This window comes from Bos taurus, chromosome 18 (assembly GCF_002263795.3).
Source record: "Bos taurus isolate L1 Dominette 01449 registration number 42190680 breed Hereford chromosome 18, ARS-UCD2.0, whole genome shotgun sequence".
In the NCBI taxonomy this organism is placed as follows: domain Eukaryota; kingdom Metazoa; phylum Chordata; class Mammalia; order Artiodactyla; family Bovidae; genus Bos; species Bos taurus.
This window is the reverse complement of record NC_037345.1, coordinates 3,573,434-3,596,909: the sequence shown is the minus strand read 5'-3', so window position 1 is coordinate 3,596,909 and position 23,476 is coordinate 3,573,434. Positions and strand designations below refer to the sequence as shown.

General features: G+C 39.1%; 1 protein-coding gene across 4 annotated transcripts in view; it reads right to left on the bottom strand.

Annotated features, from left to right (window-relative positions):
• Window positions 1–23,476, bottom strand: part of CNTNAP4 (contactin associated protein family member 4) — a 313,164-nt gene that overhangs the window by 136,734 nt on the left and 152,954 nt on the right. For all 4 annotated transcript variants that reach the window (XM_059876848.1, XM_059876847.1, XM_010814367.4 and 1 more), the window contains exons 5-7: window positions 3,223–3,426; window positions 2,450–2,634; window positions 1,520–1,663 (exon numbers count right to left, since the gene is read on the bottom strand). In XM_059876848.1, the coding sequence (XP_059732831.1) occupies window positions 1,520–1,663; window positions 2,450–2,634; window positions 3,223–3,426 (533 nt within the window). The remainder of the gene's footprint in view (window positions 1–1,519; window positions 1,664–2,449; window positions 2,635–3,222; window positions 3,427–23,476) is intronic.

Here is a 23,476-nt window from a genome sequence, read left to right as displayed (position 1 = left end):
AAGTACTGGTCTAGGTTAAACAAAAACATTTGGCTATATTGTGATTCTGTTAAAAGTGAACTAGCTTTCACTGCAGACAAATATCTTGTCCCAGTGAATGAAACATCAAAAGCTGAAGAGTGAAATATACTGACCCATAATGTAAAGGCAATTATAAGACTAGCAAACCTGGTAAAAATGGAAACATTTACCAGCTGCATTTGGACAGCTGTCTGCTAGCTACTCTGCAAGCAGCAAATCCTCTTGGCAATGAAGAGCCGGTGTTAGCTACATGAGCAGCTTCTGGAAACTCATTTTGCAATGAAACACTCACATCTATCTCTCTACAATAGTTTTATTTTCCATCTAAATCCTTTTCCTTTTTATATTAAAAAAAAAACTATTTAAAAAATCTTGCTGGATGGTGTGCTCATATAAGCACTATCAATTCACACAGAGAATTAAAAATAAAATATTTTATAAGCAATAAATAATTCTGTGATGTACTCTGGGTTTTGCTGACACAACATGAGCTTTATTATATATTTTGAATTTTGAATAATTAAAGGAATGTATTCAAATGGTTGGATGTGTCTGCTTTTCTATCAGCAAGCAGGTTAAGCTAGAAAGCACGTTCCCCAGAATCTCATTTCTTGTCTGGGTCCAGTTAAAAGTTAGCCAAAGAGGGAGCTGACGAGACACCTGAGTCAGAAGTGAAAGGCTGGCCACTTTCCCCAAAAGGCTGTCTGCGTGTGATGAAGTCCAGGGAAGGATGATGACAGAGGGGCTGGTGACTATCCCAGCGTGTCCTGCCTCTTTCACTCTGCTCCATCTCTTCTTCCAGACCGCTGACCTCCACTTTCCAGTGCCTCCAGCTGTTAAGATCCAAGTCCTAAAACAGACCCCTTGTCCCTAAACCCAGAGTGCTTCTCTGACTGCACCCTGACCAATACAGCTGTATTTAAATTCCACCACATTTCCATAGAATTAGAACATCAAACAGCCTGACCAGCACTGCTCGTGGCAGATGCAATCTTGTAAAAGCCTATTAGCTTCTTTTATTAGTTATGAATGACCATGGCAAAATACAAATTTTCCAACCGCTTCTCTAATATACGTGCATGTTATCTGATTCCAGGAAACCAGTATTCTGCTTCGGAGAGTAAGTCAGGGAGTATCTTATTAAGGAAATTACAGAGGAAAAGAAATTAGTCTCCTGGGACCAATAATATCACAACAAAATAAAATGATCAATTGCACCAAGAAAAGAACCTGCTTTACTTCATATAAAAATAAAATAATCATGACCTGTGAATTTTAAATATTTTGCATAGAATTAATCCCGTACATGCATATTGCCAAGCTGAGAACTGAGAACTCTTTTTCTAAAGAACAAGAGTAAGGTCTAAAATATCATGTCAAAAAAAAAATAAAATAAAATAAAATATCATGTCAAGTGGGAATTCAAAATGAAGCATTTTTGTGTGGGGGGGAAAGCCACACAGTTTTCCCTTTTTTGTATACATGAAGACTCTCTTACCATAACGATCATCTGTGGGTCCTGCCGCTTGGCCAAATCAATGATATCCACTCCATCGTAAAAGAGATTTTCTAAACACCCATGAAAGTGTTTATGGGGGAATGACACTGGTTTTCCAGGTGCTGGAATCCCTCCAAAGCTGATCTTAGAAAGAAAAATGGCATCAATAATATTGTTTAGTGATTTTCTGATAATCTGCTTAAATAATTACGATTAGCAACTATAGCTGTAGTCATCACAGATAGACCAATTTTTCAGTACTCTACACTGCCATATTGTTAATTTCAAATGGAGATTTAAAAAAAAATTATGATGCAGGTTTTAAAATAAGTTTATATGCATTCAGTTTTCACTGACAATAGAGCTTGATTATTCTTACAAGTTGCTAATCAAACTTGATTTTAATATTTATTGGTTGTTGAAGAAAAATACATCTTTATTTCCATAGTGACTGGTTTTAACAATGTAACCAATTATAATGACATTTTATTTTATATACATTTCTGGCATATATTGATTTTTGTGCATTTGAATTGGGTATTGATGAATCAGTTAACCTATTCGTTGCTACATTCTTTCTCTAAATCTGCACTGTTCAGGAGTGCTTTTTGCCCCCACCACCTCCAAAATCATACAACACAGTCTATATTTACTTGTAGTAAGGAGATCTCTTCAGGGAGATTTCCTGCATACACACTGCAGGCAAAAAAAAGATGATGTTTCTTTATAAAGATAAATTAACATGCAGGGAGAAAAATGAAGCCGCAGTACTATAGGCACAAAACTCACTACCTGAGTGAGGCTACCTAGAGGAACACTTCCTCAGGACCTTGACTGACTCTGGAGGTGGGTCTTCTAGAGCACTGCCTTCCTAGACCTCACCACCTAGACTTCACGAAGTCTGCATGAATTGAAACGTAACCATCACACCTCATAATCGAGATGCAGGGAACTGAACTCGCCCTGGGCGCGGAAACGACGCCTGTGCCCGTCCACCGTGAAGTTGACCTGTGTGCCCAAGCGCTGGATGAGCACGGAGTGCCAGTGTTGGTCGTCCAGCAGGCTGCCCAGGGTGAGCCTGACCGGGGCACGAGCCGAGGGCGGCTTCGCGTCACCTTAGAGGGGAGAGAAAAGAACAGAGCCATGATTCCCAGCTGAAAAAAAAGAGAAAAGCATTCTTTCATGGGGACCAGAGTCTCTCATAACAACTGCAATCTCCTTCCATGCACCCCAGCCAAAACGCTAGTCTGAATTTACCTCAACTTTGAATACAATATCCTCTCAACCTTGCTGTCATTTCTTCCACTGTTAATTCTCTTTATTAGTATTACCCATCATCACAGGTTCGTTTTCAATGAAAATTTTATCTTTGCTACAACCTTATTATTTTATAATACCTCAGTATTTTTCAGTGACCCATCCCTTCCATCAAGACGTTTGAAAATAACTAAGTGGTTCTATCAGCACTGTGTAAGAAACATCAAATGAGGGTCCTGAATAGTTCACAAATTACATGAAAGTGCAATACTGGCATATATATATATATATATATATATATATATATATATACACACACATATAAACCCTTGAATGTGGAAATAAGGTACCTTAATCACTAAAAAAGGTAAGTTATAAAAGCATAAAGTTACTAAGGTGATAGCTAAATGACCAGATTTTCAAGCACTTTATCCAAAGAGTTTTACCTGAATTAATAAGCAAAAAGAGTTTTCCTCTTCTTAATTCCAGCGTGATGTGATCTCCATTTTGTCCTTCCCGGTGGAGTAGAATCCCATCACTCTGCATGGTTTTAAATTTCAAAGAAATTACATCCTTTATCGGGCTCAAAGATTTTTGATCAAATCTGTAGAGAAGGCAACTTTTTCCATCAAGATCAACCACCTCTGATCCTAGACAAAGATATCAAAAGTCGTTCTAAGGATAAATATGCTTTTCATTAAAGTATTTAAAAACCACATCTATGAGAGGATTAAACATATACCCATACATGTATAGTTCAGCTCCAAGTCAATCATAATAATGGAAAATAAAACCACAAATGTCTAATTCCTTCTTGATACCTGGGACTGATTCCATTTCAGATTTTACCCACCTATTTACAAAATTCATGATCTAGAAATATATTTTGAAATGTATGCCTAATTTCTCTTATGTTATTAAAGACTGTTTCTTAACCCATAAAAACATCAGGGAAAAGATTATAATTAATACCGCTAAAACCACTTTGCATATTTCATGATCAACATTTTCAATGACTTTCTTAAAAGCTGGAGTTAAAGGGTTTTTTAGCTTCTGAAAAAGTAGAAATCTTTTCCTACTTTTGAAATCTCAAAATTCTTTCATACATGCCATATAAAAAAGATTCACATATAAATACATACATATACATCAGACTCATCAAATGCCACCTCAAATGTATATTAAACTGACCTTTGTGTTATATTTTTTTTGTGTGTGGCTAAGTAATAGTATTTAAGAGCAATGCTATTTTCTATCTTCTCACGGGTGTTGTTGGAAAGATATTCACTTAATGACATTATAAGAGCTGTTCTGCCGTGTTTGTGTCATAACTGTGACATTGACAGGTTTTTTCAGCTTTCTGACAGTGTCTTATCTACTCATTGTCAAGATCACTTTTATTCAGTTCATCTGAAAAAAGATGTCATGTTATACCAGTAACATAACAGTACATCTGTCAAAATCAGTTGCACCCTGAACAGGCGACAGAAAAAAGAGCTGATAATACTCAGAAAGCCTGGCAGCATTTCCTGCATTTCACAAATCAAAGTTTTTTTTAAAAAAAGCAATTACCCTTGAGAGTGCATTTATGTAATAAATGAAGAGGTTAGGGAAGCCCAATAAAATAGGAAGCTATTTTTCAACTGGTTAGGTGACGTCTCCCAGTCAACAGAACGACATTACAGTTTACTCATCTTGTTTCATTCGACAAAATTATTACATCAACTTGTATGCTCAAATATGCATCTCATTCAGATTATCCATCATATTTAATATGAACCATTTATATTCACCACTACCCAAAATTTTTTTCAACTATTTTATGCAGCTATCTTTTGGAAATTCAGAGGTTTGATTTTTCCACATCTTGTTAATGTGCTTATAAAGAATTCATTCACCAAGTACACATGAATAAACATTGCATTCTGTAGAAAGAATAATGTTAACCGAACAATTATTCCTTGTTATATAGCTGAATGAATGTGCATGACACAAACATAACTCTGTGTCAAATACAAATAATGTGTTCTATGATTATTAGATTACAATAAATTAAGAAAAATTCCAATAAGACAGGCCTTAAATGCTGACACATTTGGAGCAATGCAGTTATCTCTGAGTTAATGCATCGCTTAAAGGCAACCATCATTATAATGATTTTATTTCAGATAAAGTCTATCTTTGGAATTAGCTACCAAGAGATATTTTTTTTCCCCAATGAGGGACTAGCCTGGGATACTTCAGCCTTCTATTTCTTTTTTCCTCTCTTCTTCACTATAGCTATTACATTATAATGGTCATATTAGCCTTTCATTGCACCAAAAGCTTTGTGCCAGGAATATGTCCATCAGCAATATGGGATAGTGAGAAACATATTAGACTACTGATGCCTAAGGCAGTGGTATACTGTTTCATCTCTTAAATGGAAGCCACTTGCCATTTTCTCTTGCTCTGACCTATTATGTTCTTAATTCGCAGGTATCACACAATGTAATTGGACCCATTCACTAAATAAACATGTATTTAGACCATCTAGTTTGAGGCCCTGTGATGGATGCTGCAATAAAAAGATGGACCAACACCAATATGGTCCTTGTCCTCAAGGAACTTATATTCAGTGAAGACAGACAAGTGGCATGTAAAAGAGTAAATTCATAAACCATTACAGACTGTCAGAGGCGTTCTGATCAAGATTAAAAGAAGCCTGGGGTCACTTCAGTTAAGGTAGTTGGGGAAGCTCAGTTCTGAGGTCTAGAAACCTGAGGCTAAAGCAGAGGGTAATCAATAATCTTCTTACTCTTGCCAGACTTCAACTCCTAAACTTGTCCCCATAAAATAGAATTAGTTCTATTATGTTTAATTTTAAGATGGCTAGACATTCTCCCAACACAGTCTTTCCTCCACTGTCCTGAAAGGAAGCTCTGAGGTTGCTGAGAAACCCCAGGGGCAGTCAGTAACTCAGCTCTCAGAAGGAGAACTTGAAGGGAGGTGGCTGCCCTTAAAAAGGGGGCCTGAAAAGCAGGAGGTAGCGAAGTAGAGGGTTCAACAAACTCATTACAGTCACATCACAGATCTCACATCCATGTGAACAATATCCTTCAGGAAAAAAAAATCTAAAAACAATTCAGAGTGTGAGTACAATGTCAGTACAGGGAAACTTCACATCACATCCATGCAATATATATATATGAGGATTCTCGTAAAACAAGAAATTCAGGATGGTTCCAAACAGTATTACTTTAGATAGAAAGCTCATTTATAAAAGCTATTTACAGAATTTATCTGACATATTAAAAGCATATGATTTTAAATAATACTCATAAAATGCTGTGCTATGATTAAAGACAGTTAATGATATAAAAATCTGGGACTAGCTGAAAAAAAATAATCTTTTGAGAGACAGAGGGAGAAAGAGGGAGAATCTAAATTTTCTCCAAGGATGCTGATGGAAGAGAGATGTCTCTTTGGAAAGCGATGTTACCACTACCAAGAAAACTGGAAAAACTGGAAAATAAATCAAAGGAATAACTTCATGTCCTCTCAATGTCATGCTGGAGCTTTTTAAAAGAGTCCTGTCTAAGGATTACTTAATTTTATGTGAATTCACAAATGTCTAGTTTTACTATTTATTACTGATTAGGGCCAGACTCTAAGTTACACATTAATTTATAGTTTTTTTTTCCCCCAGTAGAGATGTAAATAACTTCGATTCTGGCAGAAAATATATCCCCAAATATTTTGGTTTTATTGCCCTGTTGGGCATTTTAACCATTCGTGTAGTTAACCTAGTGACAGTAATCCAACGTTCTTAGGTTCCTATATACACTGAGTCTCTCGAATTTTCTTTGGATGCCTTCTCTAATAAATCAAATGCACCTTTGATATACCTTTATGCTCTACTTGGATCAATACAGAACTACCATCTGACCCAGAAACCCCATCCCTGGGTATATATCCAGAGAAAGCCATAATTCAAAACAATACACGCGCCCCAATTGCAGCACTGCTCACAACAGCCAGGACATGGAAGCAACCTAAATGACTGTCACCAGAGGAGAGGATAGAGAAGACTCGGCACACATGTGATGGAGTATCACTCAGCCATAGAAAGAGAATTCAATAATGCCATCTGCAGCAACGTGGATAGACCTAGAGATTATCATACTAAGTGAAGTAAGTCAGAAATAGAAAGACAAATATCATATGATATCCCCTATATGTGAAATCTAATAAAGATGATACAAATCAATTTATTTACAAAATAGAAATAGATCTCAAAATAAAATCATTACCAAAGGAAAAAACGAGGGGACGTGATAAATTAGGTTGGGATTAATATATACACATTACTGTATATAAAACAGATAACTCATAAGGACCTACTGTATAGCACAGGAAGTTTACTTAATATTCCATAATAATCTAAATGGGAAAGAATGTGAAATATATATGCATATACATGTATAACTGATTCCCTTTTCTGTACACCTGAAACTAACACAGCATGGTAAATCAGCTATACTACAATAAATTTTCTTTTAAAAAAGAGCACTGGCAATGCAAACACATTCTCACAAAATAAAAAATCCAGATGATTTATAACAGTATTTCTTCATGTTGAAACTGACAGGTGTATGGACCATTAATAAAATTAATCCAACTCAATGCTTATTTGTTTTAATGAAAACACTAAATTAATATCTAAAATAATATTAACATTTAAATTTACATTTAATAACACATTCCAATCTTTTGTCAAACATTTTTTTGGAGAAAAGAAGCTTTTGTACACAATGGAATATATAAATAGGAAAAGCAGAAGTATTAGAAAATGGATTACAGGAACAACTGAAAGTTGGCGGTTAACAACACTTGTAACAGTAAATGGTCTACTGTCCAAAGATGTAGGAAGAGACATGCTACTTGATTGTAAGAGAGAACTGCTTCTCTAATTGCAAATTTGTTCATCGGTATATTAATTAACTAAAGTTATGTTTTTAAATGGGTTTTTACTTCATTGCTTTATTGCACTGACCTCTAACAGAATATTGAATAGAAAAGATAATAGTAAGCATCTTGTCTCACTCCTGATCTCAGGGGACAATCTGAAATAATCCACCATTAAGTAGGATACTTGCTATAAGTTCTTTGTAGATAGCTTCTAACAGATTAAAGTAGCTACTTTTGTTTCCTTGTTGGTAAAGAGTTCTCATCATGAATTAGGTACTGGATTTCATCAAATACTTACTCTATATCAATTCAGATGACATGATTTTTATTCTTTATTCTGTTGACATGGTGAATCATATTACTCAATTGTGTGTGACTCTGTGTGTGTGTGTGTGTGTGTGCTGAGTCATGTCCAACTCTTTGTGAACTCATGCACTGCAGCCTGCCAGACTCCTCTATCCATGGAATTTTCCAGGCAAGAAAACTGGAGTGGGTTGCCATTTCTTACTCCAGGGGGTCTTCTCCACCCAAGGATCCAACCCATGTCTCTTGCATCTCCAGCACTGGTAGAATTCTTTACCAACTGTACCACCTGGGAACACCAAATGTTAAATCTGTATTCCTGAATTAAACATGCATGATATGCTAGCCTTATGCATCGCTGGATTTGATTTGCTAATATTTCACATAAATGTTTTTACTTCTGTTTCCAAAAGAGACTGATCTATAACTGAGGTTATATTTTAATGATTATATTATCATCAATATTAATAATGTGACTCTATTTTATGCTGGCTCACCATGGGGAGGGCATGAACTCTAATTTTCTATAAATAAATTTCAAATTGTTCTGACATGTTCACCTCCTGTTGGTCTGTGCCCTTTCAGCCATTTTTCATAAGTACATTATACTTAGCCTGGTAGTTAAGACAGCTAGTCAGTGTGGGTTTCAGTCTGCACTCTACCTTAGGCAAGTGTATGAGTTTTCTATCATTGCTGGAACACACTTTGTTCCATAAAAAGAAAACACAAATTTGTTATCTAACAGCTTTGGAATTCAGAAGTCATTACTTTGCCAACAGAAGTCCATCTAGTCAAGGCTATGGTTTTTCCACTGGTCATGTATGGATGTGAGAGTTGGACTGTGAAGAAAGCTGAGTGCCGAAGAATTGATGCTTTTGAACTGTGGTGTTGGAGAAGACTCTTGAGAGTCCCTTGGACTGCAAGGAGATCCAACCAGTCCATCTTAAAGGAGATCAGTCCTGGGTGTTCTTTGGAAGGACTGATGCTGAAGCTGAAACTCCAGTACTTTGGCCACCTCATGCGAAGAGTTGACTCATTGGAAAAGACTCTGATGCTGGGAGGGATTGGGGGCAGGAGGAAAAGGGGACGACAGAGGATGAGATGGCTGGATGGCATCACCGACTCGATGGACATGAGTCTGAGTGAACTCCGGGGAGTTGGTGATGCACAGAGAGGCCTGGCATGCTGTGATTCATGGGGTCACAACTGAACTGAACTGAATCGAACTGAAAATCAGGGTTGGCAGGGACTGCTTTCCCTCTGATGTCTCTAGAAGACAGTCACTTTGCTTGCCTTTTCCAGCTTTTAGGAACCCTTTCATTCCTTGACTTATGGCCCCTTCCTTCATGTACAGAACCAGCATCAGAGCAACTTCAAATTTCTCTTTCTCATCATCGCTCATGTTTGCATTCACAGTCACATCTCCTTTTCTAACTGATCCTGTCACCTCTGTTTTACAAGGACTCCTGTGATTACATTGGGTCCACCTGGATAATTCAGGATAATCTCCCCAACTCAAGACCCTTAACTTAATCACAACTATAAAGTACCTTTGTCATGTATGGTAACATGTTTACGATTGTAGGGCATTATTCCATCACAGCAAGTTACTATCTCTCTTTGGCCCTATTCCTTCAACTGTAATGTTGGAATAATAAGAGTATATTCTTTTTTGAAGCTGAAATATAGGTGACTTACATATTTTGTTAATAATAGAATATTCTTCATAGGACTGTTGTATGAATGCATTACTATATAATTTTGGAAGTTGTTGGCATATAATTAGGCTTCAATAAATGTGAACAATTACTAACGCTAATGCTATTATTTATTATTAGAATACTGGGCGGGGAAAGAGATATGCCAACAATAGTTTAATAAATACATTTCGTGTGTTTATTTTTTTTTAAGTGGACTCTTTAAAAAATAATGAATTTCTGAAGTACCCAAGAAATGCTCAATTTCCAATGTCACTGCTGGGTTATGCAGCAAGAATGAGCTTGAGCCATCTGCGGGTTCTGTGGCTTTTTCTCTGTCTGTCAGCAAATGCCTGAGCTGACTCACCACGGCAATTGTCAGTGACCTGAACCCTCCTCAGTGAATACCTCCATCTCAATTCTTCTCAGAGCAGGAATCAAGGAAAGAAGAGACTCACAAAGATTGCAAGCCCTGCTCTCGTATCAATTCTCCCTGTGACCCTGGGAAAGAGGTATGGCCTGCTTGATTTGCGTGATTAGAAATACAACTTCCCACTGAATACAAAGTTTCCTCAGAGAAAATATTTAAATTTCTTTCAGGGAGTTGTGTCAGAAGTGGAATTGCTGAAACGTATTCTGTGCTCCTTCTGCAGCTCATGTTTACGGAGACCTTTCTACGAACACAGTGGAAGGCACAGTGATGCATAAAACCAAGCACAGTTCCCCCAGAGCTTACAGTCTAACGGGGAGGACACCCGTCCCTGAGTGGTGATTGTTCAGGCTTCACTTCTGCAGTAGAGCTGGGTCCCAAATGATTTCTCACATGTGAAGGGGGAGCCGAACCTCAGCCTCAGAGAAGGAGGCTAACTAAATGGCAGAAATGCTTCACCTCCGTGAGCAGCAAACTGGTTTCCTCCCTCTGCATATTTTACACGCAGGCACACTCCTCACGGTGATATCCCCCACCTGACCCAGTCCCCTTTCCTCACCCTTGCACCCTGCCCCTGCTCTAGAAGCTGGAGGCTTCTCCAATGGTTAGGGGTTGCCACTTGCAAAAGCAATGTTTTCCCCACCTTATCAGAAAAAAACACATCCAAGGGCTTGATTTCTCAAAGGCGTGCCATGGTCCCCCACGTTAGAGTCAGCTAAGGAGAACCTCTTGTGGCCTCCACAAACACTCAACAAACATCCCGAGCTCTGCCTGACGTCCACTAATTCATTAACAGAACCTCTGAAAGACAACCCTGACAGACAGGTTCCTGAGTGAGCCTGAGGCCGAAAGCATGAGGGTTATCTGACAAGAAGAGCAAGTAGTTTATAGAAACCTGTTCTCTGAAAGTGAACAACCTCATTGCATATGGAATTGTACCGTGGAAATCAAAATTGTTTTGTTTATTAATATCATAGGCGGTACTTGCAGAAAGTTGTGGAGGTGGTAGCGACTTGTCCCTGAAAGACGTTTCAGGGAGCAACAGATTCTGTGAGTTAAACCATATTATTATTGAATCATATTATTATTGATGAGATCAGCTGACTAAGAAACTTAAATCAGAAAAAATGAAATAGGAAATGCATGAACTGGAAAACAAGTCATTAAAAATAGGAAATTGACTTTATTGATGGTCCTGGAAGAATTCTTGAAAAAGACAAGACAGTCTTCTAATAATTGTTAGGGAATCACCCAAAAAACACAAATAGAAAAAGAGAGTTACTGCTGGTGGAAACAGAGACGGACCAAACTCTTCTTGGCGAAATTGAATTCAGCCCTAAACACTGAATACTGCCTCTCTATTTAAAAATTACTACCTATGAATCACTAAACAGAGGTCCAGTTTCTCTTTATAAATAAAACACATTAATCAGACTGAGTCACCGTTAAACTATTATATAGTGAAATGTTAAAGCTACAGCATGACGTAGAGGCACTTGCGTCTGCACTACAGAACTAGGCTTTAAAGAGATGTAGAGGACAGACGAAGCACTCTAGAAATCAACAGGAAATGAGCTGTTCTATTTTTGCATGGTAGCATAAAAGAACACAGAATGATTTAAGGGACTCGGGTTTAAAACAACTAAAAGTAATACAACAAAAAGGAAGAAGGCAGACAGGGAAAAGGTGACTTGACTATCATGGTTTTAAATGATTAAGGTCAGTGATAACACTCCAGGGGGTCATGGGAGCAAACGTCATCATGGCCATTTATATGTCAATCTAAATTAACATTTTGAATAGACTTGAAATAGATAACATCTACTTCATCAAGGACACTGGAGTGTGTCATGGGAGGATGTAAGCTGGATTTCTGTTTCTAATATTTTAATTTTTGTGATCTCACAGATTCTCAGTTTCCCCATTTGGAACATGTGAAGAATAATTCCAACCTTTCATGCTACACCAAAGAAGATCTTGGCATCCAGTGGAAACATCAAAATGCCTTGACATTTATTACTAAGTATGCTATTTAGTGTCTCAGTGGTAAAGAAGGCACCTGCCTATGCAGGAGATGCAGGAGACACGGGCTCAGTCCCTGGGTCAGAAAGACCCTCTGGAGGAGGAAATGGTAACCCACTCCAGTATTCTTGCCTGGAAAATTCCATGGACAGAGGAACCTGGCAGACTACTATCCACAGGGTCACAAAGAGTCAGATGTGACTGAGCACACAGGCATGCTATTATTATCATCTTAATAACAACTTTGGAAACGTCATATGTTCATCTCAGAGATTTTTCCCTTTTCATCAACTGCCACGGCTTGAATATAATAAACTTGGATATTTACATATTCATTCACTTTTTTGGTTTATATCATAGCGAATCAGACATTTTTCTTAATGCATCTACTTAACAAATAATTGCTGAACATGTACTGTGCTAAGTTCTATAGCAGAAGCCTGTGTAACAGTGAACATTCAGGCTTCTGGCCTCACGGATCCTCAAACCATAAGGAAAAGAAAGACATCATGAGACTCATCCCCATGTGAACAGATGCTTTTACAAATGGTAAGTGGAACTTGAAGGAAAAGGACAGGGTTATATGAGAGTTTTGAGTAGAAAGATTCAAATTAGGTTGCTGATTAGGGATGACATCTCTGAGGAAGTGATATTTAAGATGAATAGATGACCGCTATGAGAAGGTCCAGGGTCAGGAGGATGTGGGGAGGGGAGGAGTGGGTAGGAAGGGCTGGGAAGGCGGGGAGTCTGGCGAGAGATGGATGGTGTGGAAGGAACTACAGGGAAAATTCAGCTCCACAGGGAGCTGAATTACTGGCAGATCACCTTGACTCTGTGAAAGCTTGCTTCCAGATTTTTCTGGGACAGGTCTATTTTGGATTTGTCTTTAGTCCCAGGACATAACAGTTGGCCATCGGTTACGGTGTTTATTCCTAAAGCAATGCCTTTCTGGGTTTTCAGTTAGAAGCCCAAAGTGCTTAGCAAGTCTAAGATGGCAGGACTTGAATCCAAAGGTGCCCTTCCCAGAACTAGGCAGGTGCTGAATGAAGTCCCCAGGATTTTCATCTCCTGGCTCCTGCTTTTGCCCGGTGCATCGTGGGCACGTGCAAGTCAGGGATCAGGCAAGGCTTTAAGGTGACTGTGGACGCAGAAGTCAGGGCTCCCCTTCTGACACCTTGCTTTTCGGTATTCCACCCTAAAGTTCTAACCACTCTGGCAACTTTGAACTTTGTCCTCTGTCTCCTAGCAAAATTTGGCTCCCTTCTTCTTGAGTATAATGATGTTCTTAGGAGGAAGTCAGTTACACGTGGATCTCCTGGAATTTGTTTTCCATCTTTCAAAAATCAAGTCCTTTTCAAGTTTCTGCCTGTTTTGAGTTGAACTTCAAAGCCCTGAAGCAGCTTTTAAAATATATATTTTATCCAGCAACAATAATTGTTGTGGGCAGCAAGATAGTCCAATAAAAGCTCTCTCTTATGACTGGTACCTAAAAGGAAATCTCTCTCTTTTTGTGAACACATGCATGCTATTATTATCATTTTAATAACAACACTTTGTAAATGTTATATGTTCATCTCAGAGATATTTCCCTTTTCATCAACTGCTACTGCTTGAGTATAATAAATTTGGATATTATAATATATGGTGGATTGTATTATATTGTGGATATATTATAATGTGAATGTTATATAATTATTAACTTGGTCCATTAACTTATTTAGGATTGCAAAATGGGCATATACTGATTCTACTATTTCTTCTTTATTTATATAAATATAACTTAAAACAGAAAGCCCTTCTAATCTTCTATGTGATCGCCTTGAGGTACAGATTACATAGGAAAACCAGGATAAATGCTTGATGTTTTCTCCACATTTATTAGTTTTCAAAATAATGAGTCAATTCCTTAATAGCTCTCCTAGGTGACCAATGAGAGTTTTCTCTTTTTAGAATTATCATGAATCCATTCTTTTAAATATAGTTAATATGTTTCAGAACTGCAGTTACCAACTTTACAGATGCTAAAATATTTGCATCTTTGATCAGTGAGAGCCTCTTCAGTTGGCTCTGTGTGCTTTTGACATAATCCTGATGGGTTTTCACAGTGTCCTTATTTCCTCGAATTTTAATAGCTAACCTTATTTTAATTTAATATAACTTCACCTATCATCAAATTAAAATCTTAAGACTATAAACTCTGCAAAGAATTAGAATTTATCTACTTTGATTTTAGGCCAATAAGAATCTATCCTCTTTTTAAACTCTGACATAAAATAGGATCCCTTAGCTGCAGTATTAGCTGATAAACAATCTGAGAGCAGGGATTGTATTTAATGCATCTTGTCAAGATTTCAGCAGTTAACACGTTGTTAGCATTAGGTGCTCAGTCATATCTAACACTTTGCGACCCCATGGGCTGTAACCCACCAGGCTCTTCTGTCTATGGAATTCCCCAGGCAAGGATACTGGAGTGGGTAGCCATTCCCTTTTCCAGGGCATCTGTTGGAGTTGCTTAATAATTAGATATTGGATTCAATCACAACTATACTTTAGGTAAATATAACACATTTCCTGCTTTTCCTTTCCCCGCTAACCCAACAAGTGGTGTGAGAGAGCTGCACCCTGAGTAGACAGAGTTGATTACCTAGTTTTCTCTCAGAGTTTTTCACCCACATAAACACTTGCACTTCTCATGCCACTTTATTACGTTTCCTGTTAATATATTTTCTAAGCAGAAATCTACAGATGTGAGTAGTTCTAACTCACATCTGTAGTTCTGAAAGTTCTAACTTTCAGTATCTTTTACATTACAAAATGCACACTCTTATTTTTTTAAGTTAATGTGTTTTGCACTATCTGACTTATTTCCATCTATTAAATAGAATCCATACTTTTCTCTTACATGGTCTGCCGTTAAGCACATAAGCATACAAGACTGACACTTCTGTACATTTCTTCTCTGCCAGGCCTCTCACTCACTCCTTGCCCAGGGCCCTATGCCTGATCTCTAACAGGCTGGGTGTGCCACCTGGATGATGGGGACAGCCTTCCTGAGGTTCCCCAGACCTGCTGCAATTCATTCATTCATCTATCCAGAAGACTATCTAGTTTCAACATCATAGAATGTGCCTGATGTGACTGGGGGCAGAACATACCTTCTGACCTAAACAGGAAGTACTAGAGAAACTGTCAGAAAGTGTGATTTCCACACTGAGAAAAGACCACAAGTTAAAGAATTATCTAGGTAGGGGAATAAAGGCTGGATGTGTGTGATGGCCTTATGTATCATTTAAAGATCCTAAGACTAGAAAAATCATGAAACCACAGCAGTTCAAAGACACTAATTATTTTCGCTATGGCTGGGCAGTTGGATGTTCTTCTGCTGAGGACGAGTAAGTAGAGACCACGGATTACAAAATGAGAGTGTTCCCATAAGAACTAGAGAAAAAAACCAAGAATTTACTCTCAGGGCAACTGCTTCAGCAGTTTACCCACAATTAAACATTATCTCCTGCGGCTTAATTGCCATTCCGAAGGACTCCTCAGACGCACTCGCTTGAACCCGGTTATTTTCTTTTCTTGCCTTTTGTTTACCATTGTTTATTCTTTGGGACACACTGCATAGAGCAGTATTTCTTCACCATCAAACACTGTCTTTTTCTTTCTTCCACAAGTTATTTCCTTCCCAAAACCTCTTGTCCAGATCTATAAACATGTTTGCAGTGGCTACGGCCAAGACATCTGAAATTTATACTTTCCCTTTGAACCCATAAAATCTAGCTTCTGCTTCTCTCATTACTCAGGAAACAACTTCAGGTTTACCAACATAAAAGGAGAACATGCTCTTTGATATGGATTTTCCATTCACTTGGTGCTCCTTCATAACAAGTTACTGCTCTAACTCATTGGGAGAGAGGGTAATAAAACCATGTGTGGGTCTCACAACAGCCACTTTCCCAGCAATATTCACAGAGACAGCTTGCATGTATAACTCTAGCCAACACACATTAGGCACAATGGGGAGGGGGTGAGGTTAAATTTTGGCAAAAAATGCACACTACCTGAAAAACAGTATGAAAGACCTGTTTTAATTATGAGAGAAAAGCATTTCTGTCTTTCAAAGACATGAGCAGTTGTACAAACATAGCTTTAAACTTTATACTTTTATTATCGACAGTAAGTAGAAAGATTATGACTTAATAACTAATGATATTGTATAGGTTTCAATTCTGTATCTCCAACCCAGAAGCTATGGAGTTCCTATCTTCCGTATTTTTGTCGCTCAAACTCACTGAGTCAATCAGATCAGATCAGTCGCTCAGTCGTGTCCGACTCTTTGCAACCCCATGAATCACAGCACACCAGGCCTCCCTGTCCATCACCAACTCCCGGAGTTCACTCAGACTCACGTCCATCGAGTCAGTGATGCCATCCAGCCTTCCCATCCTCTGTCGTCCCCTTCTCCTCCTGCCCCCAATCCCGCCCAGCATCAGAGTCTTTTCCAGTGAGTCAACACTTCTCATGAGGTGGCCAAAGTACTGGAGTTTCAGCTTTAGCATCATTCCTTCCAAAGAAATCCCAGGGCTGATCTCCTTCAGAATGGACTGGTTGGATCTCCTTGCAGTCCAAGGGACTCTCAAGAGTCTTCTCCAACACCAGAGTTCAAAAGCATCAATTCTTCGGTGCTCAGCTTTCTTCACAGTCCAACTCTCACATCCATACATGACCACAGGAAAAACCATAGCCTTGACTAGACGAACCTTTGTGGGCAAAGTAATGTCTCTGCTTTTGAATATGCTATCTAGGTCGGTCATAACTTTCCTTTCAAGGAGGAAGCGTCTTTTAATTTCATGGCTGCAGTCACCATCTGCAGTGATTTTGGAGCCCAGAAATATAAAGTCTGACACTGTTTCTATTTCCCATCTATTTCCCATGAAGTGATGGGACCGGATGCCATGATCTTTGTTTTCTGAATGTTGAGCTTTAAGCCAACTTTTTTTTTCACTCTCCACTTTCACTTTCATCAAGAGGCCCTTTAATTATTCTTCACTTTCTGCCATAAGGGTGGTGTCATCTGCATCTTTGAGGTTATTGATATTTCTCCTGGCAATCTTGATTCCATCTTGTGCTTCTTCCAGCCCAGCATTTCTCATGATGTACTCTGCATATAAGTTAAATAAACAGGGTGACAAAAACGGCCTTGACGTACTCCTTTTCCTATTTGGAACCAGTCTGTTGTTCCATGTCCAGTTCTAACTGTTGCTTCAATAGTGGAATTAATTCTTTCTCCTGCTCCCTTCCAGAACTTATTTGTTCTCCAGTGCCTCCTCCCAGTAAATGGTATCACCTTCCAGACAGTCGCTCAAATTTGATGATAACTCAGTGGCTACTCACATAAAATCACCGAATTCTCTTGATGCGATAGTGAAAGAGAAAGTGTTGTCACTCGGTCCTATCCAACTCCATAGGCTGTAGTCGACCAGGATCCTCTGTCCATGGAATTCTCCAGGCAAGAATTTGGAGTGGAGTTTCCATTCCCTTCTCCAGGGGATCTTCCCAACTCAGGGATTGAACCTGGGTCTCCTGCATTGCAGGCAGACTCACCGGGGCCTCCCTGGTGGCTTAGATGGTAAAGATTCAACAGCAGTCTCATCATATTGTGAATTTGATTCAATTCAGGAGAACTCTCTTTCCATATTGCTGGTCCTCTAGTCTGAGACTCCAGCTGTCACTTGCACAAAGGAATTCAAGAAACCTTCCAACTGAGCTGCTGCCTTTAATCTGTACCCCTCATATAGCCCTCCACCCTGCACCCATATTTCAGTCTGAATCACCATTCTCAAATGCAAACTGATCCTCCAAGCATATAGACTGATCCTCATTCCCAGGCTTGACTGAGCACACCCTTTCTCCTATTTAGACCATTTTCACAGCCTCCCATGCAAAAATATCTGCACCTTAGTTTCAAAACCTACTGCCATAAACTTTCTCATACTAACCTTAGTCTATCAATCACTTCATTCCTAACACCTTATACTAATGGTACCATATTTTGCTTTGGGTTTGTGTAATTTTCATGACATCACACTTTCTCATCTTTAAGGAAGTGTATATTAATTTAAATTCCTCCCTACACCCTACTGCACTAAAAAAAGTAGATTTCTTTTTTTGCCAGTGTTAATAGATATTTAAAGGATGAACACAAGTTTGATTCATCAAGAGTACTAGTTTTGGAAGGTGACAGATCTGATTTCAGATCCTAGATCTAACACAGGCTATGCAATTCCAAAGTCCTTAATTTCTGTGAGTCCACTTTTCCCCATGTCAGGAGACTTTTGAAGCACTGTAGTACACAATATTCTTGAGTGAGTTGCTCAGGTAATCACACTCCCCCCCAAAGTCATGGTAACATGGTGCAGGCAATGGGAACACATGAGCCGGCAGGCAGATGCAATGCTCCAGGCCTTCTGCAAGCCCCCAGGAGGCCCACTTCACTGCCAACATGGACAGGTGTCCAGAGTCTGTGCTCGGGGAGAGACCCTACCCTGCTCATACTGCACCCTTAACACTTTTCCTTTTTTTTTTTTTTTCTTTTCGTTGTAACGATTGCAGAAAAATGGGCTTGCATATCTGGGGAAAATCCAGTCTGATCTGGGCTACTCAGGAGACTTGAAGACAAAATCCTAAGCTGGATTCTTCTGCTGACCTATAGCTCGTCCTATTGAGGGCAGGGAACACTAGTGATCACAGATATTTCTGTGCCAGGCAACCCGGAGCAAGTCACAGGGGTCATTTAGCAGACCATACAATGGTAGTATACAAGTACTGACTTCACTGTGTCATTAAGATTATAAAAAATAGCATCTGACTCATATTAACTCTCCAGTGGTCAACACCAAAATCAGATTGATTATATTCTTTGCAGCCAAAGATGGAGAAGCTCTATACAGTCAGCAAAAAAAAAAAAAAAAAAGACCGGGAGCTGAGTGTGGCCCAGATCATGAACTCCTTATTGCCAAATTCAGACTGAAATTGAAGAAAGTAGGGAAAACCACTAGACCATTCAGGTACAACCTAAATCAAATCCCTTAGTGAAAAATAGATTTAAGGGACTAGATCTGATGGACAAGAGTCCCTGATGAACTATGGATGGAGCTTTGTGACACTGTAAAGGAGACAGGGATCAAAACCATCTCCAAGAAAAAGAAATGCAAAAAAGCAAAATGGCTGTCTGAGGAGGCCTTACAAATAGCTGTGAAAAGAAGGGAAGTGAAAAACGAAGGAGAAAAGGAAAGATATACCCATTTGAATGCAGAGTTCCAAAGAATAGCAAGGAGAGATAAGAAAGCCTTCCTCAGAGATCAATGCAAAGAAATAGAGGAAAAGAATAGAATGGGAAAGACTAGAGATCTCTTCAAGAAAATCAGAGATACCAAAGGAACATTCCATGCAAAGATGGGCTCAATAAAGGACAGAAATGGTATGGACCTAACAGAAGCTGAAGATATTAAGAATTTGTGGCAAGAATACAAATTCTGTATTTGTGGCAAGAAATTCTGTATTTGTGGCAAGAATACACAGAAGAACTGTTCAAAAAAGATCTTCATGACCCAGATAATCACGATGGTGTGATCACTCACCTAGAGCCAGACATCCTGGAATGTGAAGTCAAGTGGGCCTTAGAAAGCATCACTATGAACAAAGCTAGTGGAGGTGATGGAATTCCAGTTGAGCTATTTCAAATCCTAAAAGATGATGCTGTGAAAGTGCTGCACTCAATGTGCCAGTGAATTTGGAAAACTCAGCAGTGGCCACAGGACTGGAAAAGGTCAGTTTTCATTCCAATCCCAAAGAAAGATAATAACAAAGAATGCTCAAACTACCGCACAATTGCACTCATCTCACACGCTAGTAAAGTGATGCTTAAAATTCTCCAAGCCAGGCTTCAGCAATATGTGAATCATGAACTTACAGACGTTCAAGCTGGTTTTAGAAAAGGCAGAGGACCCAAATATCAAATTCCCAACATCCGCTGGATCATCGAAAAAGGAAGAGAGTTCCAGAAAAACATCTATTTCTGCTTTATTGACTATGCCAAAGCCTTTGATTGTGTGGATCACAATAAAATGTGGAAAATTCTTCAAGAGATGGGAATACCAGACCACCTGACCTGCCTCTTGAGAAACCTGTATGCAGGTCAGGAAGCAACAGTTAGAACTGGACATGGAACAACAGACTGGTTCCAAATAGGAAAAGGAGTATGTCACGGCTTTATATTGTCACCCTGCTCATTTAACTTGTATGCAGAGTACATCATGAGAAACACTGGGCTAGAGGAAGCACAAGCTGGAATCAAGATTGCTGGGAGAAATATCAATAACCTCAGATATGCAGATGACACCACCCTTATGGCAGTGAAGAAGCACTAAAGAGCCTCTTGATGAAAGTGAAAGAGGAGAGTGAAAAAGTTGGCTTAAAGCTCAACATTCAGAAAACTAAGATCATGGCATCAGTCCCATCATTTCATGGCAAATAGATGGGGAAACCATGGAAACAGTGGCTGACTTTATGTTTGGGGGCTGAAAAATCACTGCAGATGGTGACTGCAGCCATGAAATTAAAAGACGCTTACTCCTTGGAAGGAAAGTTATGGCAAATCTAGACAGCATATTAAAAAGGAGAGACATTACTTTGCCAACAAAGGTCCGTCTAGTCAAGGCTATGGTTTTTCCCGTGGTCATGTATGGATGTGAGAGTTGGACTATAAAGAAAGCTGAGCACCAAAGAATTGATGCTTTTGAACTGTGGTGTTGGAGAAGACTCTTGAGAGTCCCTTGCACTGCAAGGAGATCTAACCAGTCCATTCTAAAGGAGATCAGTCCTGGGTGTTCATTGGAAGGACTGATATTGAAGCTGAAACTCCAATACTTTGGCCACCTGATGCAAAGAGCTGACTCATTGGAAAAGACCCTGATGCTGGGAAAGATTGAGGGCAGAAAGAGAAGGGGACGACAGAGGATGAGATGGTTGGATGGCATCACCGACTCAATGGACATGGGTTTGAGTGGACTCTGGGAGTTGGTGATGGACAGGGAGGCCTGGTATGCTGTGGTTCACGGGGTCGCAAAGAGTCAGACATGACTGAGCAACTGAACTGAACTGAACTGAATGATAAATAGTATAATGTTTTAGTAAACTAATATTCTGCAAGGCTAATGCTATGCATACATGAGAATAAGTGTTGACTATGGTGTAATTGAGGAATTAAAGTCAACTTGATCAAATACATTCCCATAATGCATTCACACCCAACCTTGTTGAGGTTTTTTTTTGGTCATCTATGAAAGTATTTTTCCATTAAGTTTATTTTTTTGTCTTTTATACAAAATTATCCAACAGAAGGGGACAACAGAGGATGAGATGGTTGGATGGCATCACCGACTCAATGGACACGAGTTTGAGCAAACTCTGGAAGACGGTGAAGGACAGGCAAGCCTGTCATGCTGCAGGCCACGGGGTCTCAAAAGTAGGACATGACTTGGCAACTGAACAGCAACAATAATATCATTTTACCATGTGTCTTTATGTTTGAGTTTAAAATACTTCCTCTCAGTATTGATCCTTCAATCGTGGGTCCATGAAAAAAGGAGGCTGACTAAATGCACAGCTGATGTACTTTCCTCCAAGAGACAGCAAATGAAGTCACAGTGAAAACACTGTTCCATGGGGCTGCAGATCAATACAAGGGTGGGAAGTGGGAGGAAGATGAGTTATCATCCAGCACAAAGCAGCAGAGAACTCAAAGGAACTTGCTGCCACTTCTCAGAGACTCAAAGACCCTCCTTTCCCAGCAGCCACTTCATAGGGACATTACAAAGGAGACTAGCATCAGTAGCCTTGTTAAACTAATGTTGAGTTTACATATGAGATTCAAAATATGAAGTGTGTGCTGCTGGGAAAACTGCTTAATATTTCTAAGACTTCTTTGGATGGGTGATTTTTAGGATTAAATTAGAATATCTATAAAAACTGTTATCTGACGCAGAGTAAGTGCTCAATAACTGTTTGCTATTATTATACAGTGATAAATATTTTGCAAAGTGGATGCTCTGAACCAGTAGAAAATGTAACTATAAATATGAATCGTTTTGGAGTTTGCTTTGCTGATTGTCCATTGTATGGCATGTAAAACTCCACAATCCTAAGACAAATAAGACTGTCCAGATTCTGTGTTCCAGAATCACAATCTGGGGTGGGATTTTTTTTTTTCTTTAAGGATAATTTTATTCAAGTGAGATCATTGTAAAGGGAGGCGCTAACACATACCAGGAGCAGCTGAGCTGAACTGCAGAAGCCAAGAAAGCTACCAGGAAGTCAGGCAGATGGTGAGAAGTTAAGCTGCCCATGGCTCGTCTTGGATTTAACAGCTGGAGGAGGCAGAGCATGAGCTGGGGTTCTGGAGTCTGGCAGATGAGGCTGCAAATCCTGTCATTTCCTATCTGGGGGACTGGAGCAAGTCACAGCCTCAAGAGTCGAATCTCTAAGCTTTAGCTTCCTCATTTGCAAAGCAGGGGAATGGAAGAGTTACCTAATAATGTTTATCTGGACTTGGTTTTGAATTATAAACTAACTGCTTAATGTGGTGTCAAACATATAACAAGCACTGAAGAAAAGTGTTACTTTTGGAATTATAAAAATTAATCCTATTAACATGAGTGCTCTATTGCTATTAATACAATGATGACATTTCTGTCAACGTCGTTTCTCTGTCGGACGCAGTGCAGACAATTTCAACAAGCTGCCTGTCCTCTGTATGACATGCCCACCTTTTACGTAAATAAAGTGAGCCTGAAAAAGCGATGAGACACGTGAGAAGAAAGCTTTAGTGGCTAAAGAAATAAAGGTTTACTAGAGGAATCAGGATGTAGTGGAACTGAACAGTTCTTCTGTGGACTAAGTTGTGAGACACTGGGCAAATTACTGACTGTCTCCAAACCTCAGACTGCTGGTCTGATAATTCTAGATCATATTAACTAACTCATTGTTCTCTAATAGAAGGGCATCTGACAGGATAGTGTGGCTTGAGGTAGACTATCAATAACTCTTAGGTCCCTGTCCCACAGAAAGACATAACAAAATGCTTCATTAGGAGGAGACTAAGTGAAATCTGTGGTTTCTACCTTTTCTTATATGAAAGTATTTCAAACACACTTTACACTTTGGCAGGGGTCTTTACTTTCTCTATGAATTTATGTTCAAGGCATAGCATATTTATAAGTGAGTTTCATGGCATATTAT